This window comes from Brienomyrus brachyistius, chromosome 23, assembly GCF_023856365.1.
Source record: "Brienomyrus brachyistius isolate T26 chromosome 23, BBRACH_0.4, whole genome shotgun sequence".
NCBI classification, from domain to species: Eukaryota; Metazoa; Chordata; class Actinopteri; order Osteoglossiformes; family Mormyridae; genus Brienomyrus; species Brienomyrus brachyistius.
The window spans coordinates 4,569,006-4,594,513 of NC_064555.1; the positions used below are offsets into that span (position 1 = coordinate 4,569,006).

Consider the following 25,508-nt stretch of genomic DNA (forward strand, 5'->3'; position numbering starts at 1 on the left):
TTTGTGTGTGTTAAACATCGCAACAATAAGAATCATTGAATTTGTTTAGATTGTTTGTTTAAAACAACCCATGTGGGTTTTCTTTACAAACAAATCTACACCTGACATCACTGACATCACTGACCAGTCTGCTCCTGACGTCGCTGTTTCTCCAGATGTTTGCCTAATTGAACAGATCCACTCAAAGGAGCAAGAAGTCACGTACATAACTGCACATAGTTTGGTCGCAGTCATAAATCACAGTTAAACATCAAGTGCACAACACATGGAAAGGACTGAGTTTTGACCTTATAGCGAAACAGAGCCAGAAGACGATGACTTATTCGTGCCTTGAAATGCCACAAGCTCCTCTGTGCGCCTGAAAACCGACACAGCGATGTGTTCTCACTAAACGAGTATGTCTGTACTTGTGGCCCATTACAGTATTCTTTGTGCTGAGTATGTTAGAATTATACCGTGATACCAGTTGTGCACACGGCTTTTTGAGAATATGCTTGAACATCTGTGAACCCGCTTTGAGTCATAATGTTTTGGTCCTCGGAGATGAAGAAAAGACTGTGAGCATATTGGAGAGGAATTAAGGCCAGATCTGAAACGCTGTATTGTTAAGCTCTCAGCAGAAGTTGCCTGTCGCCGTCATTGTCTGCAGATTCTATGACCTGGCAGGGGAGTCGGCTTCATGTGCGAGTTACATAAAACATACCAGGGATTAAACATGTCACACTCTTTTACAGGCTCTTTAAGATCTGTTTTCCCACACCGGTTTTTATTCAAGCACTGCAGAGAATTAGATTTCTTTACAAACTCTGGAAACATTTCGCTTTATGTGTGGCAACACACACAAGCTCCTTTAAAATGGGCGAGCAGATGACAGCCCCCCTGCCGCCCCAGGGCTGTGCTCGTTCCACAGACTCCAGCCAGATGTCCCCGGGCTGAGGAGCAGGTGGGTGGAAGTTCTGCACCAGCCGAGTCTGGCAGCGCTTCAGACCTGCTGGGGATAACCTTTAATTCAATGCGTCCAGGGCATCAGGCAAAGACACCATCTGGCTGGGCCAGGACACGAGCGCTGCACATGTGTGCCTGCGCTGAGATGGCACGACGGAGAGCTCTTACTCTTTATTAAAAATTATCATAGTAGTATTATCATAATTTGAAATAATATTCAAGTGTAAAGTTAAAATAAATGCCCACTGTGGCACACTAGTGCAGTGCAGAAGGTTGGGGGTTCGAATCCCACCTTGCGTGTTCTCCCTGTGTCGGGTGTTCCGTATGGGGACCTTGCGTGTTCTCCCTGTGTCGGGTGCTCCGTATGGGGACCTTGCGTGTTCTCCCTGTGTCGGGATGCTCCGTATGGGGACCTTGTGTGTTCTCCCTGTGTCGGGTTCTCCGTATGGGGACCTTGCGTGTTCTCCCTGTGTCGGGTGCTCCGTATGGGGACCTTGCGTGTTCTCCCTGTGTCGGGATGCTCCGTATGGGGACCTTGCGTGTTCTCCCTGTGTCGGGTTCTCCGTATGGGGACCTTGCGTGTTCTCCCTGTGTCGGGTGCTCCGTATGGGGACCTTGCGTGTTCTCCCTGTGTCGGGTTCTCCGTATGGGGACCTTGCGTGTTCTCCCTGTGTCGGGTGCTCCGTATGGGGACCTTGCGTGTTCTCCCTGTGTCGGGTTCTCCGTATGGGGACCTTGCGTGTTCTCCCAGTGTCGGGTGCTCCGTATGGGGGCATTATAATGCATTATGAATGTGCTCATAAAATACAATAAACGTTACCGTTCTTTTTTTTTTAAAAAAAAAACAAGCCCTTCATTGGGAAGTGTTCATTATAAAGCTGTTGTGTTATTTTAGTCACATGTGAACGTCCTTTAAGTTTTAATCACGCACACAGTGAGGAAATGGGTGAGGATCTGTGACTCTCTCTGCTCACCTGAAGACGCCAATTCCTCCGCTTTGAGGCTCCAGCCCCCCCTCCACGGCACACTGCCTCAGGCCCCGACACCTTTGCCCAGCGCTCATTCTCCACATCGTTTGCAGTGTGACTCGCATAGTCTTTGCAGATATGATTTGATTTCCCAGACCAGGTTAAAATTCGTGTAAAAACAGGAAGCCAGGTTTATCTGTATGAGTATCTGCAGAAGGACAGCAGTCGGGCAGGTGTTCCTGCTGCCCGCTGACAGACGCTGAGCTGGAGGCCGCCAGTGCAGGCCGGACAATCAGAGCTCCTGATGTTTCTCTCCAGAGGGGAGCTCACACTGTGCCGCAACACGGCAACATGCAGCGTTTCAATTCCAGGGACGGTCTGAGCTGAGCTCGAGAAATGTCTCATTCAATAAGGGAATGCTGAAATAAATGAAGGAGTCTACACTGCACGGCCATACTGCTAATTTATTGTGCTTATTAGAGTTATCATGTAATAATGACAAGCATATGAGAGACTGCGTCTCGTTGGTTGATTGGCTGGACTGTGTTAGCGTCTCTCGTTGGTTGATTGGCTGACTGGTATTAGATGGCGTTTCTCATTGGCTGTGTTAGGTAATTTCAGCACTGGGGCAGATGAGCAGTGAGGGGGTGGGAATTGATTTCGCTCCTGCTCACAGCCAATCGGTTATAGTCATTCCCATTTCCCTTTAAACATGTTTACCAAGCACACATTTGTGCCTTGATTGACTTTTGCCACAGAGGCTCGACAGGACAGAATGACCCCAGTCGCAGAGACACGCGTATGCAGGCCTGTGCACCTCGTCCAAAGACCGTGTCTAAATATAAAGAACGGAGAACTACAGTGACAGCAAAAAGCTTTCATGCGCTACATCTTAGCCGAAAAATACCGAAACTCTGCTCTCATTTTCAGACCTTGTGCGGCCCGAAGTAGTTTTACGGCAAGAACGCCAGAGGTTTAAATTTGGCACCATCCAGCTTGGAAATGGGACTGTGTGCTTGTTTTGAAACATTTCGAGTTAGTGTTGTTTAAATCATTAAACGTTAAATCACACCACTGTCGATGTCTCGCATGTCCCAGAGTCCCTGGAAAATGAAACGACAGCAGGAACTGCCTTGCGGAGAAAGTGGGATGGATATAAAGCTGTAAGATGGGAAGTCAGCTGCTCATTGGAGGAATTCTCATATGCCGAGGCTCCTGATTGGCGGGAAATGATTAAAAAACGACGTGTCAGAAGTCAACTGAAGTCAAGGCTTAAAACATCAGGAGTAAAACATTCTAAAAGCTTGCAGAATTGCTTTAATTTTCCCCACTGGAAAGAGATGCCTCTTAAATGTCTTGTGTGAATGCTCGGCGATCTGGCATTATCGGAAGGCGCAATTGACGCTTTCAGCATAACAGTGCTAATGGAGACGAAAAGGCCGTCGGTTTCGCACGCAAATTCGTGGCGCATTCTCAGCAAAAGCAGCTTTGAGACTCTAAGTGGGTAAACATGCATTCAGCTCTCATTTTTTTTTTTTTTCCACCCGGGGCAAGACAACTCTCCTGTTAACATTAAGTAACAAAAAAAAAAAATTTAGTTTGATAAAAGCAAATTCAGTAAGTATTTCAAGCTATCTTTGTACTCTCGGATGGGGAAGGATGAAAGGACAATGTCAGATGGCTTTTTGCCGTTTAAGACTTGAAGATGCACCATAGGCTGTATCTGTGGTGACAGTCTGCTGGTCCGTGGACAACCGTACATTATGCAGCTTTGTAAATAATACCTGAATATGAAATACACTCTATTGGCACAGAGCCGTGTGCTGGCCTGCTAAATCTGCGAGGCCTGGATTTGGGGTAATTCAGCTGTTTGGGGTTTCTTTGCAGCCTCTTGCAGGTTACAGAAACCAATGGCAATCATTTTGAGGTCAACATCAGTGTGAAGTATGAGAGTTCCTGTTCATTTGCGCATATGCATTCGACAGCAGAGGGCATAGCTACCCCAAGGGACATTTATATTCAAAGATTTAGAATTTCAAAAAGTTTTCTAAATCACCACTACATGAAACACTCTGGGAAAGATTACTTAAGTTCTTTTAGAGCCACCCCCAAAGCAAATTCTTTGTATGTTTAACTTACCTTCCCAGAGTTACGCGGTATGCTTGTTACGGGAACAGAACAGATGTTTGTTTTATGTCACGTTATGGTCAAGGCGCTGCACGGCACAGATGGAAAGGTGACAATCCACAGGCAGGTCTGAGACAAACAGCAGAACACGCTAGGGAAAGGCACAAATTATAGGAACCATGAGCGTTCAAAAACTAATGAGGAAAAATAAGAATCAAATAACAAAACTATAAAATAACAATAACAGGGAGTAGAGCAACAGCAAGCAGGACTATGTAACAGAGAACTCCTACCACATAAGAACACAAACAAGGACAGACTAGAGAACAGACTAGGCACAGGCACTTAAATACACACAGGCAAAAAGAACAAACAAGGAACAAGTGTAACTCAATCAATTAACCAATCAGAGGCACGGGGCAACAAACAAGCGACAGGTGAAACGAATGAACACTAACATGCACAGGAACTAAGGAACTAAACCGACACCGGAACTACGCCACATAATCATTAACTGGGAATACAAAACTAAGATAATAAACATGGAACAGAAATACAAAACGAAACAGAACAAGAATACAATCAGGACAGTGTTTCTAGGGAGACATAGAAAACACACAGGGGAGCAGGAACCAATTAATTACAAATAAACAGATGAGGCTGGTCAGACCAGCCTCAAACCCATGAGTAAGAGTGATGTAGTTTTAGCCACATGCCATGTTATTTAAGGTTGGGGGTTTTGATTGGGTTAGGTTAATAGATAGTACTCTTTCCTCTGTCTCCCCTCCCCTTAAATTAAAATGATTATACAGGATTTTTCCACTATGTAAATTGTTCCAGTTCTGTCTTTAGCCCTATAATTCCTGCCATGTCATGAATGTTGCAATGTGGGTCCAGGAGGAACCTTATTTAATTATGCTATGCATCATAAATGGCTGGGATGCCAATTAAGGTTTACTTGACTTGACTTGACTTGGAACTTGGCCAATAAAGATCTTTCTGATTCAGATGAACGTAGCCAAGTCAGGTAGTAATGAAATTCTGTCAATCTGTGCTTGCTGCTACCCAGAGGACAGAATAGCATCTGCATGTACCTGAACTCCTAAAAACATTTCCAGGTTTGTGTGGCAATGCTTGGCGTTTTGCTTTGCAGCTGAAATAAATGCTGACTCCATCCATAACCTCACATTTCACAAATTCATTATAAATATCAAATTACCCAAAAATATCGAGGCTATCGATCCTCAAACGAATCTGAAGTGAGACCAGAAGTGCATCCAAGCACTGAAGCACCAGTGAAATACTGATGTCCATCTGAGTCAGGGACACATCACAAGAAAACAAAACTCTGATGGATTTATTTCACTACCAGCAGCAACATGGAGTCAATCAGACCACAGATGGTAAGGTGTGAGATAAGGAACGTACAGCAGATGGGGAACTTCTCCCAGATCGGAGCCTTGGGGGGGGGGGGGAATGGGGGGGGGGCAGGTATGCAGAGAATGCTGTGTGGTCCAACTGAAGAGGTCTGTGATCCATCTCATCACCTGTCAGACTCCTAAAAACACATTCACAGGAGAGCAAAGGTTATTAGCAAGGCCTAGAATAACAAACCCGACCAGGGCTCTGCTTGGGGAAGCTAATCAAAATGTCGCTAAGCAGGACAAGCCCAATGGCGACAAGGCCAATTATGAACAGCCCAACCATATGAAAGCTATTCATCACAAACAAGACTAATTGTTATCTCCCCTGTACTAACAAAAATTAAAACTGACTCTGGGTTTATCTATTGCACTTTACATACATATCTTGAGGGTAATGCATGCTGCTCTCATATGCTGTACATGCTCATGCAGCTCCGTCAGATTCAATTTCCCATGATGCAATTATGCTAGCTCGCAACGCTCAGTACACACCAATGACCATATCTTGGCTAACCATGTTAAACTCAGCCATAACAGTGCAGACCATAACAGCCCCAACCATTTCAGGGCCAACCACGATAAACCGTATAAGATTTATCATTCGTATGTAAACTAATGAAGAGGAAGTACTGGTGACAAAACGGCTATTCATAGCAATCAGCCAGCAGCTGTGTGTCTTTTCTCCCTCAGCGGATTTCCAGCGTTTGTGTCTGACCTAAACAAACGGTGAGGGAGAAGATGAAGCCTCAATCGGTTTATGAATGACAGGTTTGTTATGAGAAAATAAGGCCACAGGTGTGCTGGAGAAAGGTTAAGGTTAAAGACTGACACTGTGTCTGTGCATTAAACTGGGGAGATGCTAGAGCCTGACACAATGTCTGTGCATTAAACTGGGGAGATGCTAGAGCCTGGTGGAGTGTCTGTGCATTAAACTGGGGAGATGCTAGAGACTGACACAGTGTCTGTGCATTAATCTGGGGAGATGCTAGAGACTGACACAGGGTCTGTGCATTAAACTGGGGAGATGCAAGAGACTGACACAGGATCTGTGCGTTAAATTGGGGAGATGCAAGAGACTGACACAGGATCTGTGCATTAAACTGGGGAGGGGCTAGAGCCTAATGGAGTATCTGTGCATTAAATTGGGGAGGTGCTAGAGACTGACACATGGTCTGTGCATTAAACTGGGGAGGGGCTAGAGACTGACACAGTGTCTGTGCATTAAACTGGAGAGAGAATAATGGGATAATGTGTGGGGGAGGGCACTTTTTCTGAGCTCATTCATAATGCAGAACCGGGGGCTTGATCCTGATGCTCCCGTCTGCAGGTGGTGTCGGTTCACGGGAGCAAGGACGTCCTCAGAGCCACATGATGCTGGATAATGAGCAGCACCGGGCTGCTTCTTTGTGGTGCGTAGCGGTGTAGGGCAGCCCCCCAGACAGCTGAAATGCCCAGCTGCCTCGTGGGGAAGGGAGGCTGTGGGGGCAGGCTTTATGATGAGCTCGGACACCTGTGCAAGCCGCTCGCTTCCTCAGACAATAAATGTTTACTCAGGTAGTTGGGTCAGACAGACAACAGAGAGGAACACAGTCGGGTTATATTGTTTGCCGTACTGTAGATCTGCTCAGATGAGGATTCTTTGACTATTAGATATCTGACAGTCTGGCACTTGGGGTTCATTTCTGCCCTTTTCTCATCCACATGGAGTTTATGCACCAGAACACATTTCATTAGTGTGTGAAGGTGTGCAAAAAAAACTCGAATCATGTTGTATTTCCTGTGCTGCTTTGGGATTAAAGGAAAATACATTCTGCATATTGTGTGCATGTGCGAGGGTGGGGGGGGGGGGGATGCATACAGACAGCAGTTAATAAAAACTGGGTGTTAAATTCCTTTAGCTTAAGACAGCAGCAGACGAAAGCATAGCTGTAGAAGTGATGCTGCCACATTCATCAGAAATTCCTCAGAAATTCTTCAAGTCAGAATCCTGATACGATGATTGAAATTCTGCTTTCGCTTCGGCCGGATTCCACAGGAAGGGGAATAAAGGTTGCTGAGATAAAAGGCAGGCGTCTCCCTTTTATGTGCGGCTCTGTGTTACTCTGCGTCACCTTCAGACCCCAGGAGTCCAGCACAATGCAGCAGGAGGGGGTGAAGGAAAGTCTGTGAAAAGGGGCTCAGATCCAGGCCACTCTCCGCCCTTGGGGAATGTTCCAGAGTCACTGTGGAGGCTCCGACACTCGGACACAGACGCCGTCTTTGGTGCCCTTATTGCTGAGCCGCTCCGGCTCTCCACCACCTCAGCGTGACCCTGCTGCTGCTGAACATCCTTCCAGGTGCAATACAGTCTCTCTCTGTTCGTCCAGCAGCTCCGTGTGCAGGTAAGTAAGATGAGTTGGCAGGACATTTTCACAGCTAGTTTGATTGTTTATATACAATCACAGCTTTGCAGTAGATTTACCGGGTGATGGTCTGTTTCACTGGGTCTGTTTCTCGAGGATGGATATTAAATCCGTTTGGCATCATCTGGCTTCACATCTAATCAGAAGAAAGCTCACGGCACACCTTCACAGTCTCACACGAGGACCTTCGGCAGAACAGCAATCCTTACAAATATCAGAGGGCACCAGGAGGAGATCAAGTCAATGTTCTGTGAGGAGTAAGCAGGCCTGCACTGTCCACGTGTTCCTCAGTGACCTCACCTCTGACACCACCTTCTTCTTCAAATTGTTCCCAAAGGTTTTTCACCTTACTCAGGAATATTGGGTTCCTCTCCTCCACTCCTTCCTTCCTTCCTTCCTTCCTTCCTTTCTTTCTTTCCCTGTTCCCTGTTCCGTGCACCATTTTCTATAAATGGTGCAGTAATGGATTGCCACATACTCCTGTCAAACGCCTTGCGGAGACTATGCTGTGAAAAATGCTACATAAAATTGAATAGAAAGGTCCCGATTGGCTGTCAGTGATACCTAAAGGTTCGCTCTCCATTGCTTTGTTCTGCATTGCGATCTGCTCTGCATGTGTGCGGCCTCCTGGCTCAGATCCAGCTCTGCTGTTCAGTAACCTGCACAGGTGTTCTTATTGCAGGTGCAGAAGCAAGCAGGGGAGGTGGGAGTGGAATCAGAACCCACCTGCTCAGCCCCTGCTGCTCCTGACCCCCTTCTCTCTCTCTCTCTCTCTCTCTCTCACACACACACACACACACACACACACACACACAAACTGGGAGGCTGGTCCTCATAGAGTCAAAAAATGGGTATTCATCACGTTGTGAGGACATTTGATCCCCAAAAATAAGGTATACCTGGACCCCCCCCCCCCCCACCCCACACACACACACACGCACACTATTAAAGTAATTCACTAAACCGCATCTTATGTATTTTGTCCACAGAGCAGAACAAAAATATTATAATTCTTTCCATTAAATGGTATCTGTTTGTTTTTAATTTAAGATCAGTTAATAATCCTGAGTTTCATCCATTACTGTTAATAAACACAAGGGATTACCGGAAGAATCCAAGCCTAGATTCTTATCTGATAAGGGCAGAATTACCAGACAGTTCATGAAGCGTGAAGCTGGGAATCCATCTAACACATCCAAATCATAAATCAAATTCAGTTTCTTCAAGCCGAACGTTTAATATTCAAGACCATCACAGACAGAGAAAGGAGGAAACAAGAAATATCCGAGAATCTGACATTTCTTAAATGGGAACAGCTTCCACTCTCGCTTATCAGGCTTAAACACCACAAACTGTTTTTTTTTTCACATTACCTTGAAAATATACAAGACCTTCAGATCTCCATGTTCTTACATTCCCTTTATAGCGTGACATGTGCAACATCCATAATTTGGTAGCGGCCAGTGTCCAGGAAGGGCACAGATCCAGTGCAGCCCACTGGAGAAGCTCTGACCATCAAAGGTGCTCAGCAAATGCAGTGAAACCAGGTCTTTTCATTGACTTAAGAAAAACCTACTAAAAGGGGGAGCATCATCAATTCATTTTGGGATATCTTTTAGACTATTGATTATACGAGTATACAGCTGTATATACTGTATATATATTATAAAATAGGGGTTCCCAACATCATCAAATACGACCCCCTGCCCACCGCTGCCCCAGCTGTCTTAGCAGTCTGTGTAATTTTTACATGACGTAAACGGGTCCAAGGCTGGAGAGGTTACTAAGTGTGCATCTAATAGACCTGCGCTATGGAAATCATCAGGAGGATGACCAAGACTCACGAGAGAGAGAGAGAGAGAGAGAGAGAGAGAGAGAGAGAAGATTCAGCAGAGAGCAAACTGATTTATTACAGGAACTGCATAGAATCTGAGGGTCAACTGCACACACCAGCCTAAAACCAGGACCTAAGATCAGGTCCAAAGCTGCCTCTCATACGTAGGCAGGACGTTAGATCAGGTGTGAAGCTGCTTCTCTTATGCAGGTGGAACCTTAGATCAGACAGGGAAAAGGTACCATCTGAATGAAGTTTTAAAGTATAATGATCTTGGTGGGACCTAGACAGTTGCACGCTGTTTCAGAGATTAACACGGCAACGGCACATCAGTAAGCTGGATAATACCTCTCCTCTGCCAGTGACGCTCCCGCTGCCTGACACCACCTGTTGTCACTAATGAGTGTAGCGAGGTGTGAATGTCCCCCAGCTGCAACGGGGATATCGGGCATCATAACAGATTTACTCACGTCCTGCTGGACAGCACCGGGCCCTGGCCCTATGGCCCCAGTGCCAAACCCCTGGAGGAGCCCCAAATCCACGGAACCTAGACGAGATACGAGACGTGAAGCGCGATGGCGAACGAAAGCTGTGCACCTCCGTCGTCGGACGGCCATGCTAGCTGTGATGTGGTTAGAGGTGTTCAAAGGTGCGCTTGTCAATACCGACACTCACAGCGTGCTAAATGCTAATTTTAAAAAGTAACAATCTCTGAACATCCTCACATTATCGAACTTCTCCCCTGTAAGGGTACGTGTTCATGGACTGTGTGAGCTCAGTCACAGGAGGTGAAAAGTCAGGCGGCAGAGAATTACTCACTGGTTACTAAACAGAAAATGGAAAACAATTTTTTTCATCACAAAATGCTCTTTCATTGCTGATACTTGTTTATATATATATATATATATATATATATATATATATATATATATATATATATATATATATATATATATATACACACACACACACACATACACACAAATTAAGAAGGCGTCCTGAACTTTATTATACCTTCTGATTGGGAAAACGGGCTATTTTCAATTCTGGACACACTCTCAATCACAAACAGAATCACATCTGTAATCGCTGTGAATTGCAGGAAGCCAGCTACACGATGGCAGACTGTTTACACCCCTGAAGCTCGATCCATCTCCTAACTAGTTATCCTGTTCAGGGGGGCATGGAGCCTACGCAAGGCAGCACAGGGAACGAGCCTGGGGGGCACTCAGTTCACCATGGGGCACATATTCACACACACAAACACACACTGCAGGCAATTTCGGGACACCGGCTAGTATAATTGCATGGCTTTGGGACACGCAGAGAGGGAAGATGCAAACTCTATACACACAGTGCAAGCAGGATTTGAACCCCCAACCCCACAGGTAGGAGCTAACAGCTACCATGCTGATAGTCTTTGTAAAAAGACCTGCCATCAAAATGTGTGGTTTCATACCTGAGGTTCCACCTAGAGACCAAATTAGAAGACCAGGCCATCACTGCGCAAGTTCAGTTTCTGTTCCTCATTTACATTTTGAATTTATTTAGTAAACGCTTTTATCCAAAGTGACATGAATTCAGAAGGCATGGTTATGATGTCCATGGAGAAACTGGGAGTTCAGGGCCTTGCTCAAGCACCCAAAGGCAAATTCACTCAGTCAATGCTGAGACTCAAACCTGTGACCTTCCGATAACGAGCACAGCATCCTTCAGTTTACCACGAGCAAAGAGTTTCGTTTTGATTTTATTTTGAGAGCATTTATAAAACAATAAGAAACATCATTTCAAACCGTGCACAAACAGACGATGCTGGATGGGACCTGCATGAACAGCCACAGTCCAACCAGGTCTCTGAGGGCAAAGTTCACATGATCCATCATCAGTTTGCCAGCATTCGGGTGAAGGACCATTCAGTATGTAAGGCTGGGGAATCGGGAGAGACGGCGGGGTTGAAGGGTGGATTCTGTGACGTGCAAGGGGGGCCAGTCGCGGCTCAGTCCACATCTACGTCCAGGTCAATCTCGGTGCTCAGATTGAGGTAGAAGAAAGCGTAAATGCTGAGGAGGAACACAACAACAGCCACGACGACCAGGATGATGTCCTGCAACATAGAACAAAAAAAAAAAACAATGTGGATGAGTGTCCATCGTCATGGAGATGGAGCTTTCGCCCCTCAATCCTGTTTACAGTGCACGTCACTGAAAAACCAGAGCAATTACAGTGCGTGCAAATACGATATACCCAGTCACTGAACACAGCGAGTGCATGAAGGCGGCTACCCAGCGGTAAAACCAGTGGGTGTGAACATCAAACAGAAAAGAAAATCCCTCCCCAGCCTATAGCAGGGAGATAAGCCTCGCAAACACAAGCTAATGATCGGGGCAGATCAGTGAGCGCGGCAGGCACCGCTCTAACACAGCGCGACGGCTATGACTATCAGCACGGCGCACAGACCTGATGACAGCGTCATTAACAAACCCACCCCTGATGTGACACGTCCACATCCCAAACATGCTCCTTCCGTACGATATCACAGGCACTGCAGATGACGACTTATTAAACAAAAATCCAAAAAACGAAATCACTTCCGCATCACAAATCAAGAAGCCAGCTGGAATCTGGCTTTAGGTGGGGAGGGGGGGGGTCGTCACTCCTTAGAGCTGACTGGAGATGTCCCATGCTTGAGATGACTGCGGTCACCAACAGACTGTCTCTCCATCCTGGATCACGACCAAATTCGGTGCAGGGAAGCAGGTGCGAGTCCACCAGCATGGACGGCTCAACCCCAGCTGAGAGCTGCACTGCATCACCACTCCCTGTTCTAAAATTCCCCCTAATTTCTGGATTTAGCAACAGTGATTCGGCTGCCAGTGTGTTAAAGGGAGAGCTTGCATCAGCTTTTAAAACTGCCTCACGTCTAAAAGTGTGAAATGCAATGATGTCGTCTTTCGCCCAGGGGGCCATTCCGGAATGACGGGAATTCCGGAGTCTCCTACCCGCATCCCCGTGGCATTCCGCTTCGCCTCCGCTTTCAGTCTCGTTGCGCGTAGAGCTGATTTAGACTTCTTGTAATCTTGTTTTCCTGAAAGACCCAAAGCAGAACAACCTTGCAGGCTGGACAATGCCGTTCATTCCTCCAGAAAGTAGATTGTGGGGATAAAAACCCCTGGGTGTCTCCCTCCAAACCACTATCTGACCCAAAAGTTGGCTGCTTTTTCATAGACCAGTGTTTCCTAGTCTGGCCCTCAGGGACACACAGACAGTCCATGTTTCTGCTACCGGGAGCTGGAAGGGAGCAAAAATGTGGACTGTATGGTAGGGAGCAAAAACATAGAACGACTGTGTGGTCCCCGAGGAGCGAGTTGGGAAACACTGCTATAAATCACACATAATCTCATCCTCCGTCCTTGATGCATCCCAGTTAGTCATCTATTTAACGACCGAGGCCTGACGTGTCTGTCACACATGAAGTAACTCGTGTCATGTCTAATAGGCCGTCTAGTTTAGCGCAAACACCTGCAGAGGTAGCTTGTAAGCAGAAACACTTACTCTGCTCCAAATCACAGGGGAAGGACTAGGTGTATGTCTCACTTTCCAACTTTTCAAGATTGTGCTGAGGTGCAAATGCAAACAGACACAGAGCCAGCCATCTGCTCTGAATTAATACTTAATTCTCACAAAAACAAACCCATTAATCAGCATATATGAATGAATTGTTAATAAAGTTTTCTATTCTGTCAGTTTGATGTTTCATTTATAGGTAGCATCATTTTCGAGCCACTGTTGTTTTCCTGTGTATCTGTAAGTCTGTCACCTTCACTTACATGACGTAAGTTTCTGAAAAACGTGGGTGTTTCGGGTCATTCTTCTCATGACAGAGGAAGCCAGGCATCCATGCTGGTCAACTAAAGGAAAAAGACATTTTCTAACTGGACTGCAGAGAAGAGACTCACCGATCTGTTTACGGTACTGATCAACAGGTAAGGTGGTAGCAGAAGCATCTTTCTTCCCCATCTTTGTTCGTTCTGTGCAAAACGAAAGCATTAAAGTATAAGTGTTATACAGTCATGCCAAAGAAATGGGGACTATGATTTCTGTTAAATGTTTCCATAGGTGTAATTGTCTTAGACTATAAATAGCTCTCTGTGGACTTTTCTTCCGCTTTATGGGATGGTATGTAATCAGTATTTGTGCTTATACGATTAAATTTTACACTACAACTGAGTTTTTAAAAAGCTTCACTGCGGACGTCTATTCATGTTTAACACAACAGTCACGTTTATTCTATGTACAACCTACACAGCTTTTACTATGATTACTATGGCAACCGTGCAAAAAGAAAGTGCAAATGAAAAAAGAAGAAAATACTATAAGGCTTTCCTTGGATACTAGAATACCTGAAATTAAGAAAAGTGATCATGCTTAAAGCTAAAAATGAACTAACTAAACCAAGCCAGAAGGGTACAATTCGCTGTCACGTGATGTGCAGTCTGAATATCCACAATAAAATGGTCTAAGCGCGTGCCATTAATCCCAAAAGAACCGAGAAGGTCAAATATAACTATGAAAAAACAAATGTGATCAAGACAAGCATCCTCAAATTAGGGCAATTTGTTCCAGGCACAGTCATGTCTGCTTTGCGCACATTTTTAAATTGAGTTTGTGTTTACAGTTGCCTTTACCACCATGCACAGTGTGCTTGATATGATGTCTGAAATGACTTAATGAGCATGTTTTCCGCATGCTGTCCTCGTGTAATCTGTAGGCTCAAAGTCCGAAGTCCTGTCTGAGGTAAGAACGCAGGAGCGAGACCCACAGCGGGCGTCGGGGTTCATACAGCGGCACAATGTATCTGGTTGAATCACTTCGTGCATAAGCGACAACCGCGCAGATTTTAAAGACTGCATACATAACCATTACTGCCTTTAAACATTAAAAACACAAATAATCCTGCGACACGTACTCCGCGGTCGGCGATCACCCAACTTCAGGTCCGAACAGCTCCACACCCCCCAAAATGCCAACGCATCACGGCCGTGTTCAGCTTCCGGGTAGATGACTGTAGATCCTGTGACTGACGAGCTAAGCGAACCAATCATCGCCGGATATATATCCCATAGCAGCCAATGGCAGAGGAGTAGGAAGCTGGGATAAACACCTATGCACCCCAATTGTTTGTTCCTCGTTTTTCCATTAATGTAGGCGCTCATTATCACTTGTGCTTTTCTGTACATAGAAATGATTTCACAAGTTCATGTTGAAACAGCAATGTATGTGTATAGCTCGCAGTTACACTCCCCCTTACTTGAGCGCAGTTGGCGATCTGGTCGAGTGCGTGATCCGGTTCCTCGCTTTCCCGACCTATTCCTCGCCCACCATCCCAGACACAGCCCGTCTCTGCACTACCGGGCTCCTTATTGTCGGGTAGCGGCGATAAACAAGCTCATTTCCCCCTACATTCTCGGCCAGCTGTGGCAGTCGATAACTATGACTGTTTGCAGTTCAATCACTGTCCTTGACATCGACATTTATGTCTGTTTAAATGTTATATCTTACAATGTCTAAGGCTATATATAATTTTCTCACAGGAGCTTTATTTATCTGAAGTACTGAAGATGCATTATGGCACGATATTGCTGGCAGAGGATTTCTGAAGGTGCGCTGTCGTTGTGCTTTCCTTCACATTGCTTCCTACACAGTGCTTCACATTGTGTGTCACATTACAGACTCCTCTCCAAACGTTCTGTCTTTTGCGTTTTATCGCCATTATTAATGCAATTGCACAGGCCATTCAATTAACCCTCCTCTGTCTCCTGTCACAATCGCAGAACAATTACCTTATGTGGGAGAAAAAAAACCCATAGCTAGCATCTTATAAAATTTTGCGTATTTCTCTACTCGTTCGCGTCAAAGATGTTGAAGACCGACAGACATAGCCCATCTGTCACATCATTATTTATTTATGATTTCTTCATGGCTGTCATTTTATCTTGCACTGTAACTTTGAGTCACAACCCCAGTGTTAGTGAAACCACCTCCTTATTTTGTTCATAACCTGTATATTGCAACCCTTATATATTCAGTAGACTAATTATGCCCTTAAAATTTAAATCTCCTGACACCTTTTGCACTCTGTTTATCTTCTTAAATGCATAAAAAGTTAATCCCATGAATAATTTAACTGTTATGCAGTAGTTATGGACTGATAATGGCCTAAAGCCAGGTCGGACATGAGTATTATTGAGTATTTCAGAGTATGCCTGGACCCTCTGCTGGGATATGAGGACATGCATGGGTTGCATCCTTAATGAAATCTTCTTAGGTGCAGGGCAGTCAATCATCGAATGTATTTCCTTGGAACCTGGGAGGACAGTATTCAGCATTGAAAAGCACAGATATAAGGGGAGACCATGTGCAGTTGCCCATATCTTCATCAGGTGATTGACTCCGTCGACCATTTGAACATAGCAGTTGCAGATGTTCTCAGTCAGTCAAGTAAGGACCTATTTAACATTAGCTTTTGATGTACAGTCCTAACCCTAACCTCACCACCTTCAAAAACTTCAGTCCAAATTTAATTTCAGTTTTATAGTCAAGGAGATGTACACTTTAGCATAAGTCTTTATCGTTTTCGCTAAATGCTGAACATTAGAGCATAATCTTCACTCAGTGCCAAACAGTTGTGTAGCTGTCAGTAGATTTGTCATTATTATAGAGACACTTATTGGGATCCTTTGATTAAACTCTCTGACCAGCTTCCAGAAGCGCCACAACAATTGTAGAGATCTAAAATTGAATGTGCTAATGTCATTGTGCAGGTCATTCATTTCCGTTACAGACGCTTTTATGGGCCAGGGGGCACCATGTGAGTGTGATGTCACTGCTCTGCTTTTCCACAGAGATAAACATCTCATCAACATTTGCGCAAGCAGCAACAAAAGACTCTTCCAGAGTGCAGTTAACTTATTTTTTTCTCCACACTGAATAGCAGTAATTTACATTTCTTTTGTTTACTGTGTTGAATTTTGCTTCTGTAATTGCATACAGTCTTATTGCTGCCTGGGGCATCCTGTGGATTATATTGTGCCTTTGCCACTGCTTGTAACTTATTGAAGTTTAAAATGATTTTCTTGCCTCCCAGGGCAGCTGATTTGTGTGCTGCACAGCAGTAACTAATAGATGTAATCTGCTTATAATATGCTCATATAATGCGTTATTTACTCTGCGGAAGACATCAGTATTGAGCACTTTAACACTCCTTCTGGTGTTAGGGCTTGTTCCCAGTGACATTCGCACTGTTAAAATCACGACAGATAAACTGCAGTGTGAGAGGGAAACAGACACACCTGGGCGCATGCCGCAATTATGCTGCATCATCCGAACAGATGACGTGTCTTCCTTTCACAGTAGGTTGTTCTGAAGCTTTTCACTGCGGATAAGAGTGTCGACTAAACACTGGAAGGGTGGGGGCTTTGATTTCACACATGTGCTGGTGTGTCTGCTGTTTGTGCCCCGAATGCACCTCCAGACTAGTGGGCCTCAGAGGAAAGCCGTGATATCCATGGTCTTAAATTAGATGATAGGTTCCACCAGCATTAATGTTGTATTAAAGCTTTATTGAAACAAGCTGATAACATTTGAAATGGTCATTTATTTCCCCCAAGGTTGTAATTGCCCTGTGAAAAATTGCACTGTCAAGGCCGTAATTTTCTTCCGGACATGCGAGCGCTTTGTTTAAGCCAGTGTGCCGAGTCCCAGGGGCGGTGAGCCTCCGCCTGCAGCCGGCACTTTTATACTGGCCGCAAAGGCTTTTGCTTAGGAGTCATGGGATGGTCTGGGAAAGGCCTGTCTGAAATGCAGACAGACACGCTGTTAGAGAAATATGTACTTTTTTTTATTGTCATTTTGCTAGATGCCATTTCTTAGAAATAACACCCTGCAGCAGCTTGATCTTAATTTAGCAATAACACGTCTTAAGAACTGTCGCTTGAATATTTCCACCCCATACATGGTGATAAACAATGTTGAATGTCATTTGCATATCCTGTTTGTGTACCTCAATAAAAGATACTGCGAGGGGAGTTCCTCCTTCGAAGTTGGCTGTGTCAGGCTGAGAGGCTGACACCTCAAGGTCGAGACCGGACTTCCCTTGCAGCAAGTAAAAAGCCATCACAGCTGTCTGTGTTGTTCTGTGTTCAGAGACTGGTTGGTTTCCAGCGTATCTTCAGAAGATAACCCTAACATACTCTTATTCTGAATTAGTTACCTATAAACTGGAATCGACTGATGAGAAGAACCCTACATCCTGTGTCCCCATGCCTTTTTTTCTTTTCCGGTCATATTCCGTCGAGCCAGACTTCTGTATGACATCATCCGTAAGGCAGAACTGGTGGCATAAACAGTACATACTGTACTGACCTATCTGAAAATGAAAATAAGCTAAGATAATCTTTAAAAAAATAAACCGGAGCATGCTGCGATTTATGTATAATGTTGATAAGTTCTCTAAACTCTTTGCCATCACTGTGCTGTGCTGTTAAGCGCTATCAGTTCTCCACAACATTTAGCATAGGTAAGTTCTGTGGGTTCTGTAAACATTCTTCCATTATCCTGTTCCAGTGGTAGATTCCAGCAGTATTCTTAGCATTTTCTCATTAGCATGTAGCAGTGGTACATTCCAGTAGTATACTGCCAATAGCATGTAGCAGTGGTACATTCCAGTAGTATACTGTCATTAGCATGTAGCAGTGGTACAGTCCAGCAGTACTCGTAGCATTCTGTCATTAGCATGTAGCAGTGGTACGTTCCAGCAGTACTCGTAGCATTCTGTCATTAGCATGTAGCAGTGGTACGTTCCAGCAGTACTCGTAGCATTCTGTCATTAGCATGTAGCAGTGGTACGTTCCAGCAGTACTCGTAGCATTCTGTCATTAGCATGTAGCAGTGGTACGTTCCAGCAGTACTCGTAGAATTCTCTCATTAGCATGTAGCAGCAGTAAGCTCTATCAGTTCTCTTAACATTCTGCAGAGTTGCCACCTCATGCTTTCAGACTTTCACGCTCATACAAGAAATATTAAAGCAAATCTATATTTATGAAAATTAGCTACCTGAAAAGCATCGGAGTGGTTTGCACACCACGCAGACTATTTACATGGTAATAAAACTGTGTCATGTATGTAAATGCGCGTGCATGTGTGTGCAGACCTGTCTCAGTTTGAAAATCACCAGCTGATCAAAGTTGACAACCCCGACTCTGTTTTTAGCACGTGGCAGTGGTAAGGTCTGTCAGTTGTCGTAGTCCTTTGTCATTAGCATGTAGCGACGATAAGCTCTATCTTAGCACTCTGTCATTAGCATGTAGTGCCTGCAAGCTACATCATGGCCCGCTGAGGGAGAACATTGTGCTGGTGACAGGAACCCAGCTTGAGAAGCAATCAGGACTGAGATGTTCAGCTCCCTCCCTCCCGGCTGCATGCGGCAGCCCTTAATTGCAGCCATACAACAATGCAAGCGCATAAAATATCCCCCAGGGTTCTCTTAGCTAAATGATACGGACTGCTAGCAGATCGCTGCTATGTAGACGTGCCAACAGAGTCTGCTGCAATTTGAGGCAGGCAGTTTACTGACAAATAGGGAGCTACATTTGTGTGGAAACCAGTAGCGGGTTTGAATACTAACCAAAGGGTAATCATCTATTGCCCACTGAACCTGCTTCTTCATTGGAAACGCCATATAATATCACACCAGGTGTAGTTAATACTACATTTTAAGTACCCGTAGGTTCTAATCATTAATAGATATGGCACATTTTTTTTGTAAGTTTAATGAATCCTAATTAGTTAAGAGGTTGGATTTTAAAAAAAGGATACGTGGTTGGTTATAAAAGAAATACAATCGGAATAGGCAGCAGGTTCCCAGATCAACGCTGGGACTCCCTCCCTGGGATAGCTGGTGCCAGCACTTGGCTGCATTTCAGCACTGCTGTTATTTCTCATTTCCGATTTTTTTATTTATTTATTTATTTTTTGTGATGCTTAAATTTTGCTTTACGTAAAACGAATTACCGTTCATATGAACTTGGTTTATGAAACAGTCGCGGAAGCTAACACCAGTGGCTAAGCACTAATCATGGCCAGGTGCGGCTGTGTGTCGCGTATTTACACAACATGCATAATTTCCCATGTTTCTTTGGGATTCTTTTCTAATCACATAGATTACCGAATCTCCGTGGGATTGGCGTTTCAGTCTGATAACACCTTACCTACATTGGAGGAAACAGATTTGTGTTGCTTGAGAACACAAGGCAAACACCCCACACCTTAACAATGACGATTCCTGAAGTGTACGCCCGGCTTTTGTTCGTGTCTGCAGAAGACAGCAGATCCAGCCGCTGCCTTAGATTGCTTTTGCCGCTGTTTTGCACCAAAGCGTGGTGTTTACACTCCCTCCTGTCAGGAGGGGAAATGAGGCCTCAGCACATTACAGTGGGTATAAAAAGTGTACCCACCCCTGTTAAAATTCCAGGTTTTGTGATGTAAAAACATGAAACCACAATAAATCATTTCAAAATTTTCCCACCTTTAATGTGACCTAAAACCAATTCAATTGAACAATTCAATTCAATTAAAAAACCAACAAATCTGTTAGGGGGAAAATATAATTATAATAATAACGATAATAAAAACCCACAATAAGACGCTTGCATAAGTGTGCACACCCTATCCACTGTGGGCTGCATCGTCCAGCAGCAGGAACGACTCAAACGCTGTAACTCAAGCATAAACAAGGCGGGTTAATCCTACAGGCAACTCAGGCAGTAGCCTAGGATACCATCTTCTCAGGGGGCCAGGTAAGCTTTATCAGGGATGGAGGCCATTCTGGATGATTGTGGGCTGCCTGTAACATTATTTACCCCTCAGTCTGTGTGTTGAGCAAGCAGGCAGTTTGCACAGGAGAAAATGAGACTGGGTAATGACAGTACCTTCTTGAGGAATCTGGGCATTACAGCGAGCCAGTAAAGAAGTTTGAATTATTTTTTGTGTGTCACTTGGAGCAAATTAAATTATCCTTTTATTGGCTCAAAGTATAGGTGCATTGCAATACGTCTTTTCACATATTCCACTTTTCTCTTGTTTGAGATATACGCATACAGTGTAGCTTGGAATCTGATCAGAGGGTTAGACCATTTATCTAGCACCCCTGGAGCACTTTGGGGGGTGGGGGGGAGGCCTTACGCAAGGGCCCAGCAGAAACGTAATTATTCTACCAAGGCTCAAATCAGCGACCATCTGATCAAAGGCACAGAGTGTTAGCCCACAGAGCCATACAGCACCTGACAAAATGTTGCCATCCATAGTTGCCCCCCCCCCTTTAGAGTCCCCATAAGCAGGTGGATTCTCTACAGCCTCAACTCAACACGACGTTAGACACACCCGTAAGAGGTCGTTAATCTCCAAGTGACTGAGAGACTGCATTTATAGAGATCTGACACTCACTTCAGATGGATAAAACACTCGTGAGCCGTTATTAAGTGTCCATTCACGTCTCCGGAATAATATATGAGTATTAAGTTAATAATAAATGTGCAGATCAGCACAGAGGAACAGGGAATGGTGCCAAGACGATCAGTACCAACTCCGACACAGACATCCATACACACACTCACAATGAATACAAACACTTATACTGTACACACATGCACAATCAATACGAACACACACACATGCACAATCAATACGAACACAGAAGCATGCACAATCAATACAAACACTCACACACACACACAAAATCAATACAAATACTTGCACACACCTATATGTATTCAATACAAAAATTGACGCTCATCTATGTATAATGGATGACAATACAAACATTCACACCCACACACCTTTATACTTAATCAATACAAACACTGCCACGGAAAGCATGATGATTAATATAAGAGATTCATGTTGTGGATGTTTTTAATAAAAACAAAAGATTTCAATGGCAAGAAAATGACTTTGAATTATCTTATTTGTACAATTTATTACTCCGGTGTCACAGAGTTCCGACTAGCTGCATGTGTGAGCCAACAGTTCCAAAATAACCGATCTTGCAGTGGTCAGAAGCCACCTGCCTTAGTCCGCTAATGTCACGCTTCAGCGGCCTGCCTGCTGGTACACGACGTCTCTGACCCACCGGCCGTCTGCGTCACGGCCGGCAGGCTCCTTACCTCCCAGGAATCTGAATAAGTCTGAGCCGTCGAATGCCGAGGCCCTGAAGACTGACGTGTTTCGTCAGGAACATATGCAGGAGTGTCTGAGTCCCTCCTGTGATGCTGCGCGAGACTCGCCACTCATGCAGACAAGCAACCGCAGGCAGAGAGGCGTGTTCATTCAGCCTGAAAGGCCGGCGGGAGCGTGGCGAGGTCTGCATCTGCCAATTAAAGGGATAAGGAATGCTGCTAAAATCACTTTCGGTTTAAATATTCCCTCTCCGTCGAATGTTTACCTGTGACTCAAGCTAACAGTGACTGAGGAAGTGACTCACTGCGCTTATTTTCGTCCTGCACGTATGATGTAGGGCATAAACTGCAGTGCAGATCTGTACATCCGTTGTGTATGATGCTAAAATGATCCAGCATGCAGAAGGAGGTCTGGACTTTTAAGATGACTAACGCTGACAAAGAACCGTTTTTAGTTTACTTCAGTTTTTTAGTTTACAGAGATTTTTTATTTTTTTTGCATTTTTTGATATTGAAAGTTGAGGCCAAAGCTGATTTACACTTTGATTAAATAGTTCTCTTTGTCAACCCAGCCAGACATCATGCATAGAAGGTGCTTGGCAGCAGAGTGCAAATTGGTCTTTGCTGGAAGGACTGGTTCAATCAACCTTCAACCATATAATTAGTAATTAGATTGGGATTAAAGGCAACTCTGAGAGGAAGAGCATGGCCAATTCAAATCAGCATATGAAATGTGATTAAATTAATGAAAAATTGAAATATTAATGTTATGATTTCAACTCAGTCCCAAGTCATGGACATCAGTCAAAGTTATTTGAATTCCCTTAATTAGAGACTGGACAGATATGAGGATTCTGATGACATTGGGCTCTCAGGCTTGCATCAGTTTCGCATTCTCTGCACCAAAGGCTTCTGTCTTGTTTAATTCAACTTCATCCATCTCCCATGTCCACAAACGGCTCAGAGTTTCAATGCGTTCGTCAGGCCCTGTCATGTTTCTGAGGGTCGGCTTAGTTCCTGATGACGTTTGTTTGTACGTAGACCAGTATTCCGCGGTTCTTACTGCAGGAGAGCGTGCCTGTTTCCTGTTACCGAAACAGCCCAGGTCCATGCATTAATGTTTCTATTATCCTGACTGCATGGATGGTAATGGTGGTTTTGTAGATCTGCTGAAGGAAAAAATGTAAACGTAGATATGTATGCAGGTTTGAAAGGAGTGTTTGAAAGAAGTTTTAAAGGTGTGGGGTAGAGAAAGCCTGGACTTTTCTGCAATTGGATGTTGGAAAGAATCATGTAGAGCTTCAAAGGAGCTCCATACTCCGGAATAACTTAGCGTGGCATCACTGTTACCATCGCTGGCTGTTTAATTTTTTACAGCGAGTCTCTGTCATCCGTCTGTCTCCCACATACCTCTCTGACATATTCTTGTTCCTGCCTCGACTTCTGTGCGTGCATGAAAAATTAAACAGACAAGTTTGTCATAAAGAGGTTCTAAAATATTCAGGACTCGTCATAAGGACTGATGATGCTTTAATGTAGTTTCTGAGAAGTCAGACAGTGACATGGGGCTCATGGACTTTGCCGGAAATCGCATTTGTCCAGTCTGAATCTTACAGCTCTTTGATGGGGGGGGGGGGGGTTATCTTTCAGGATGAGAGTGTCACCCAGGTGGTCAAAGAATGGTTTGATGAACCTGATTATCTCAGTCATCAGATCAAGGCCCCTCAGCACCTAGGAGCCAGGGGTGGCCTGATGGTTAGAGAAGCGTGCTTGTGATTGAAATGTTGCTGGTTTAAATCCCCAACCAGCAAGGTGGCTTTGAGGTCCCCTGTAAGCTATTGTCCCCAAGCACTGTTCTATAGGCACTGGTTTAGCTACTCACTGCTATGTCACTTGTTAAATGCAGAGGAGACATTTCGTTGCTGTGGTGCGTCAACTATTAATTTGACTTATTGTGGCAGCAGCACTACTGCCATCAACAATCGGCGGAGATACAGGGTTTCTGATGTCAGTGTTGGGCGCCAACTTCACAAAGAAGCTCTGAGAACTTCTATGTTTGTTTTTATATGAGGTCAGATGTGTAAGATCCTTCGACTGCGTCTTGTACTACTTTGCTTTTTTTTTTCTCTAAAGCAAGAATCTCAGTCGGCACAACAGCGATATTTTATTAATAAGGATGTTTGCAGGAAGCGGGAAAAACTTCAATCCCTTCAGGGACATGAATGTTCATCTCATTAAAATGTATGTGGAGGGGAGCTTCTCTGGAAAAGACGCAGTAATTAAATATAGAAACAGCACGATAAGAAATGAAAGCAAACACAAACATGAAGGTAGTAGAGGGCTTTGGCACTGCATTATGCTGTTTGGGGGAGGGGATTTTCCTCACTGACGGTAATATGTCAACTGCTGCTTTTCCTGCCGTTCCTTTTCTGCTTTTTCTTCAACTAATAACTATTTTTTTACCCGACGTTGTCATGGTAAGGGTAGATAAGGCAGTGAGCAATATACACATACATTAAATCAGTTATTTTGGGGTTTTCTAAAATCGCATACTTGTTTACTATGTAGTATGTAGCATATTAAGCGAGCAGTATGTCCAAATCCTCAGTATGGATAAGTCAGTAGGCATTCAGATGACATTCTACATTCTGCAAAATGCGCAACCACTGCTGCGCTATCCCACAAGGCCACCGGAGCCGCAACCAGGGATGAAGAATGTCACTCGCTCAGAAATTTCTGTCACGATAATGGAAGAAATGCCATCTCTGTATACATTTAAATAGAAAACAATTCCCAGTCACATAATATGACACAAATATGTATTTTATTCAATAGGCTATACTTTTGTGGGGGTCAAGATACATCGTTAGTACACATCTGGACCAGGTAATAATGCAAGATAGTGACCTCAATGTGTCTTAGTATCTGCATACTATTCTCTTGTAAGCACAGAGACATAATCAGTTACTGTCTAAATATGCAGCCTGTTTGGATGCAGCCTTATTGTTTCAAGTAAAGTTAGGCTTTATTGTCATCCCAGCCAAACATAACACATAGTGAGATGAAATAACGAAAAGTGAGCAAGCTATGATAGGGCAGGTGCCGCTTCCTGTTCCTGACCAGTCATTCCCAACCCCCTATATCTGTTTTTTCCTTTGCTCTCATACGTGTGTCATACCTCATGTGCATGTCAGCTGATCAACAGATTTAACGGCTGATTTTTGTAACATATCTGTGTAATCCCATGACTTACACGCAGGCTGTTTTACTGCCGATTGCGTTTGCACAACGCGAGAATGTGTTAATCTCTGCCTGTCTGATACTGAGGAAACTTCTCATTTACTCCGCAAAAAAACAAGATGAAAAATGCAAAACTGTGTTTAATTATGCAACTCTGTTCTCCGACAGGGCAGGCCATGTCAAAATGAAATCATTTTTTCTGCAGACTTGTTCCTGTTTTCCGTCAGATCATTGGACAGCGTTTCACTCCAGTTTATTTTTCTGATTTTCATGTCACTGCATTTGAAAACCAGTTGAATGTGAGGAAACCTCTGCTAATTACTTCTGGCATTCATCAG

General features: G+C 44.3%; 2 protein-coding genes across 6 annotated transcripts; both read right to left on the minus strand.

Moving 5' to 3' along the window:
- Positions 1-753: 753 nt before the first annotated feature.
- Positions 754-1,757, minus strand: LOC125719181 (uncharacterized protein DKFZp434B061-like). Of its 5 annotated transcripts, none has more exons than XR_007385029.1 (3): positions 1,399-1,725; positions 1,278-1,317; positions 754-1,237 (listed from the first exon to the last, which is right to left on the minus strand). XR_007385029.1 is itself a non-coding variant. In XM_048993732.1 (3 exons), exons 1-3 carry the CDS (start codon positions 1,719-1,721, stop codon positions 798-800), a joined length of 594 nt encoding a protein of 197 aa, XP_048849689.1. In that variant the 5' UTR covers positions 1,722-1,725; the 3' UTR covers positions 754-797. The 5 variants fall into 5 exon arrangements, 4 of the variants coding, with proteins under 4 accessions (XP_048849689.1, XP_048849690.1, XP_048849688.1 ...); XM_048993732.1 differs by having other exon boundaries at positions 754-988; positions 1,238-1,438; positions 1,520-1,725; XM_048993733.1 differs by having other exon boundaries at positions 754-988; positions 1,238-1,398; positions 1,480-1,725.
- Positions 1,758-11,428: 9,671 nt separating this feature from the next.
- On the minus strand, positions 11,429-14,800 carry triqk (triple QxxK/R motif containing). Its single transcript, XM_048994370.1, has 4 exons — positions 14,667-14,800; positions 13,657-13,728; positions 12,700-12,785; positions 11,429-11,804 (listed from the first exon to the last, which is right to left on the minus strand). Exons 2-4 carry the CDS (start codon positions 13,715-13,717, stop codon positions 11,697-11,699), a joined length of 255 nt encoding a protein of 84 aa, XP_048850327.1. The 5' UTR covers positions 13,718-13,728; positions 14,667-14,800; the 3' UTR covers positions 11,429-11,696.
- Between the last annotated feature and the right edge of the window lie 10,708 nt (positions 14,801-25,508).

Coding starts and splice junctions, on each gene's coding strand:
- LOC125719181 (XM_048993730.1), bottom strand. CDS start 1,721: ATGCCCCCATACGGAGCACCCGACACTGGGAGAACACGCAAGGTCCCC. Junction 989..1,237: donor ACACAGGGAGAACACGCAAG/GTGGGATTCGAA, acceptor TATCCCCAGCAG/GTCTGAAGCGCTGCCAGACT.
- triqk (XM_048994370.1), bottom strand. CDS start 13,717: ATGGGGAAGAAAGATGCTTCTGCTACCACCTTACCTGTTGATCAGTAC. Junction 12,786..13,656: donor TCAGTACCGTAAACAGATCG/GTGAGTCTCTTC, acceptor TGGGTCTTTCAG/GAAAACAAGATTACAAGAAG. Junction 11,805..12,699: donor GGAATGCCACGGGGATGCGG/GTAGGAGACTCC, acceptor TCTATGTTGCAG/GACATCATCCTGGTCGTCGT.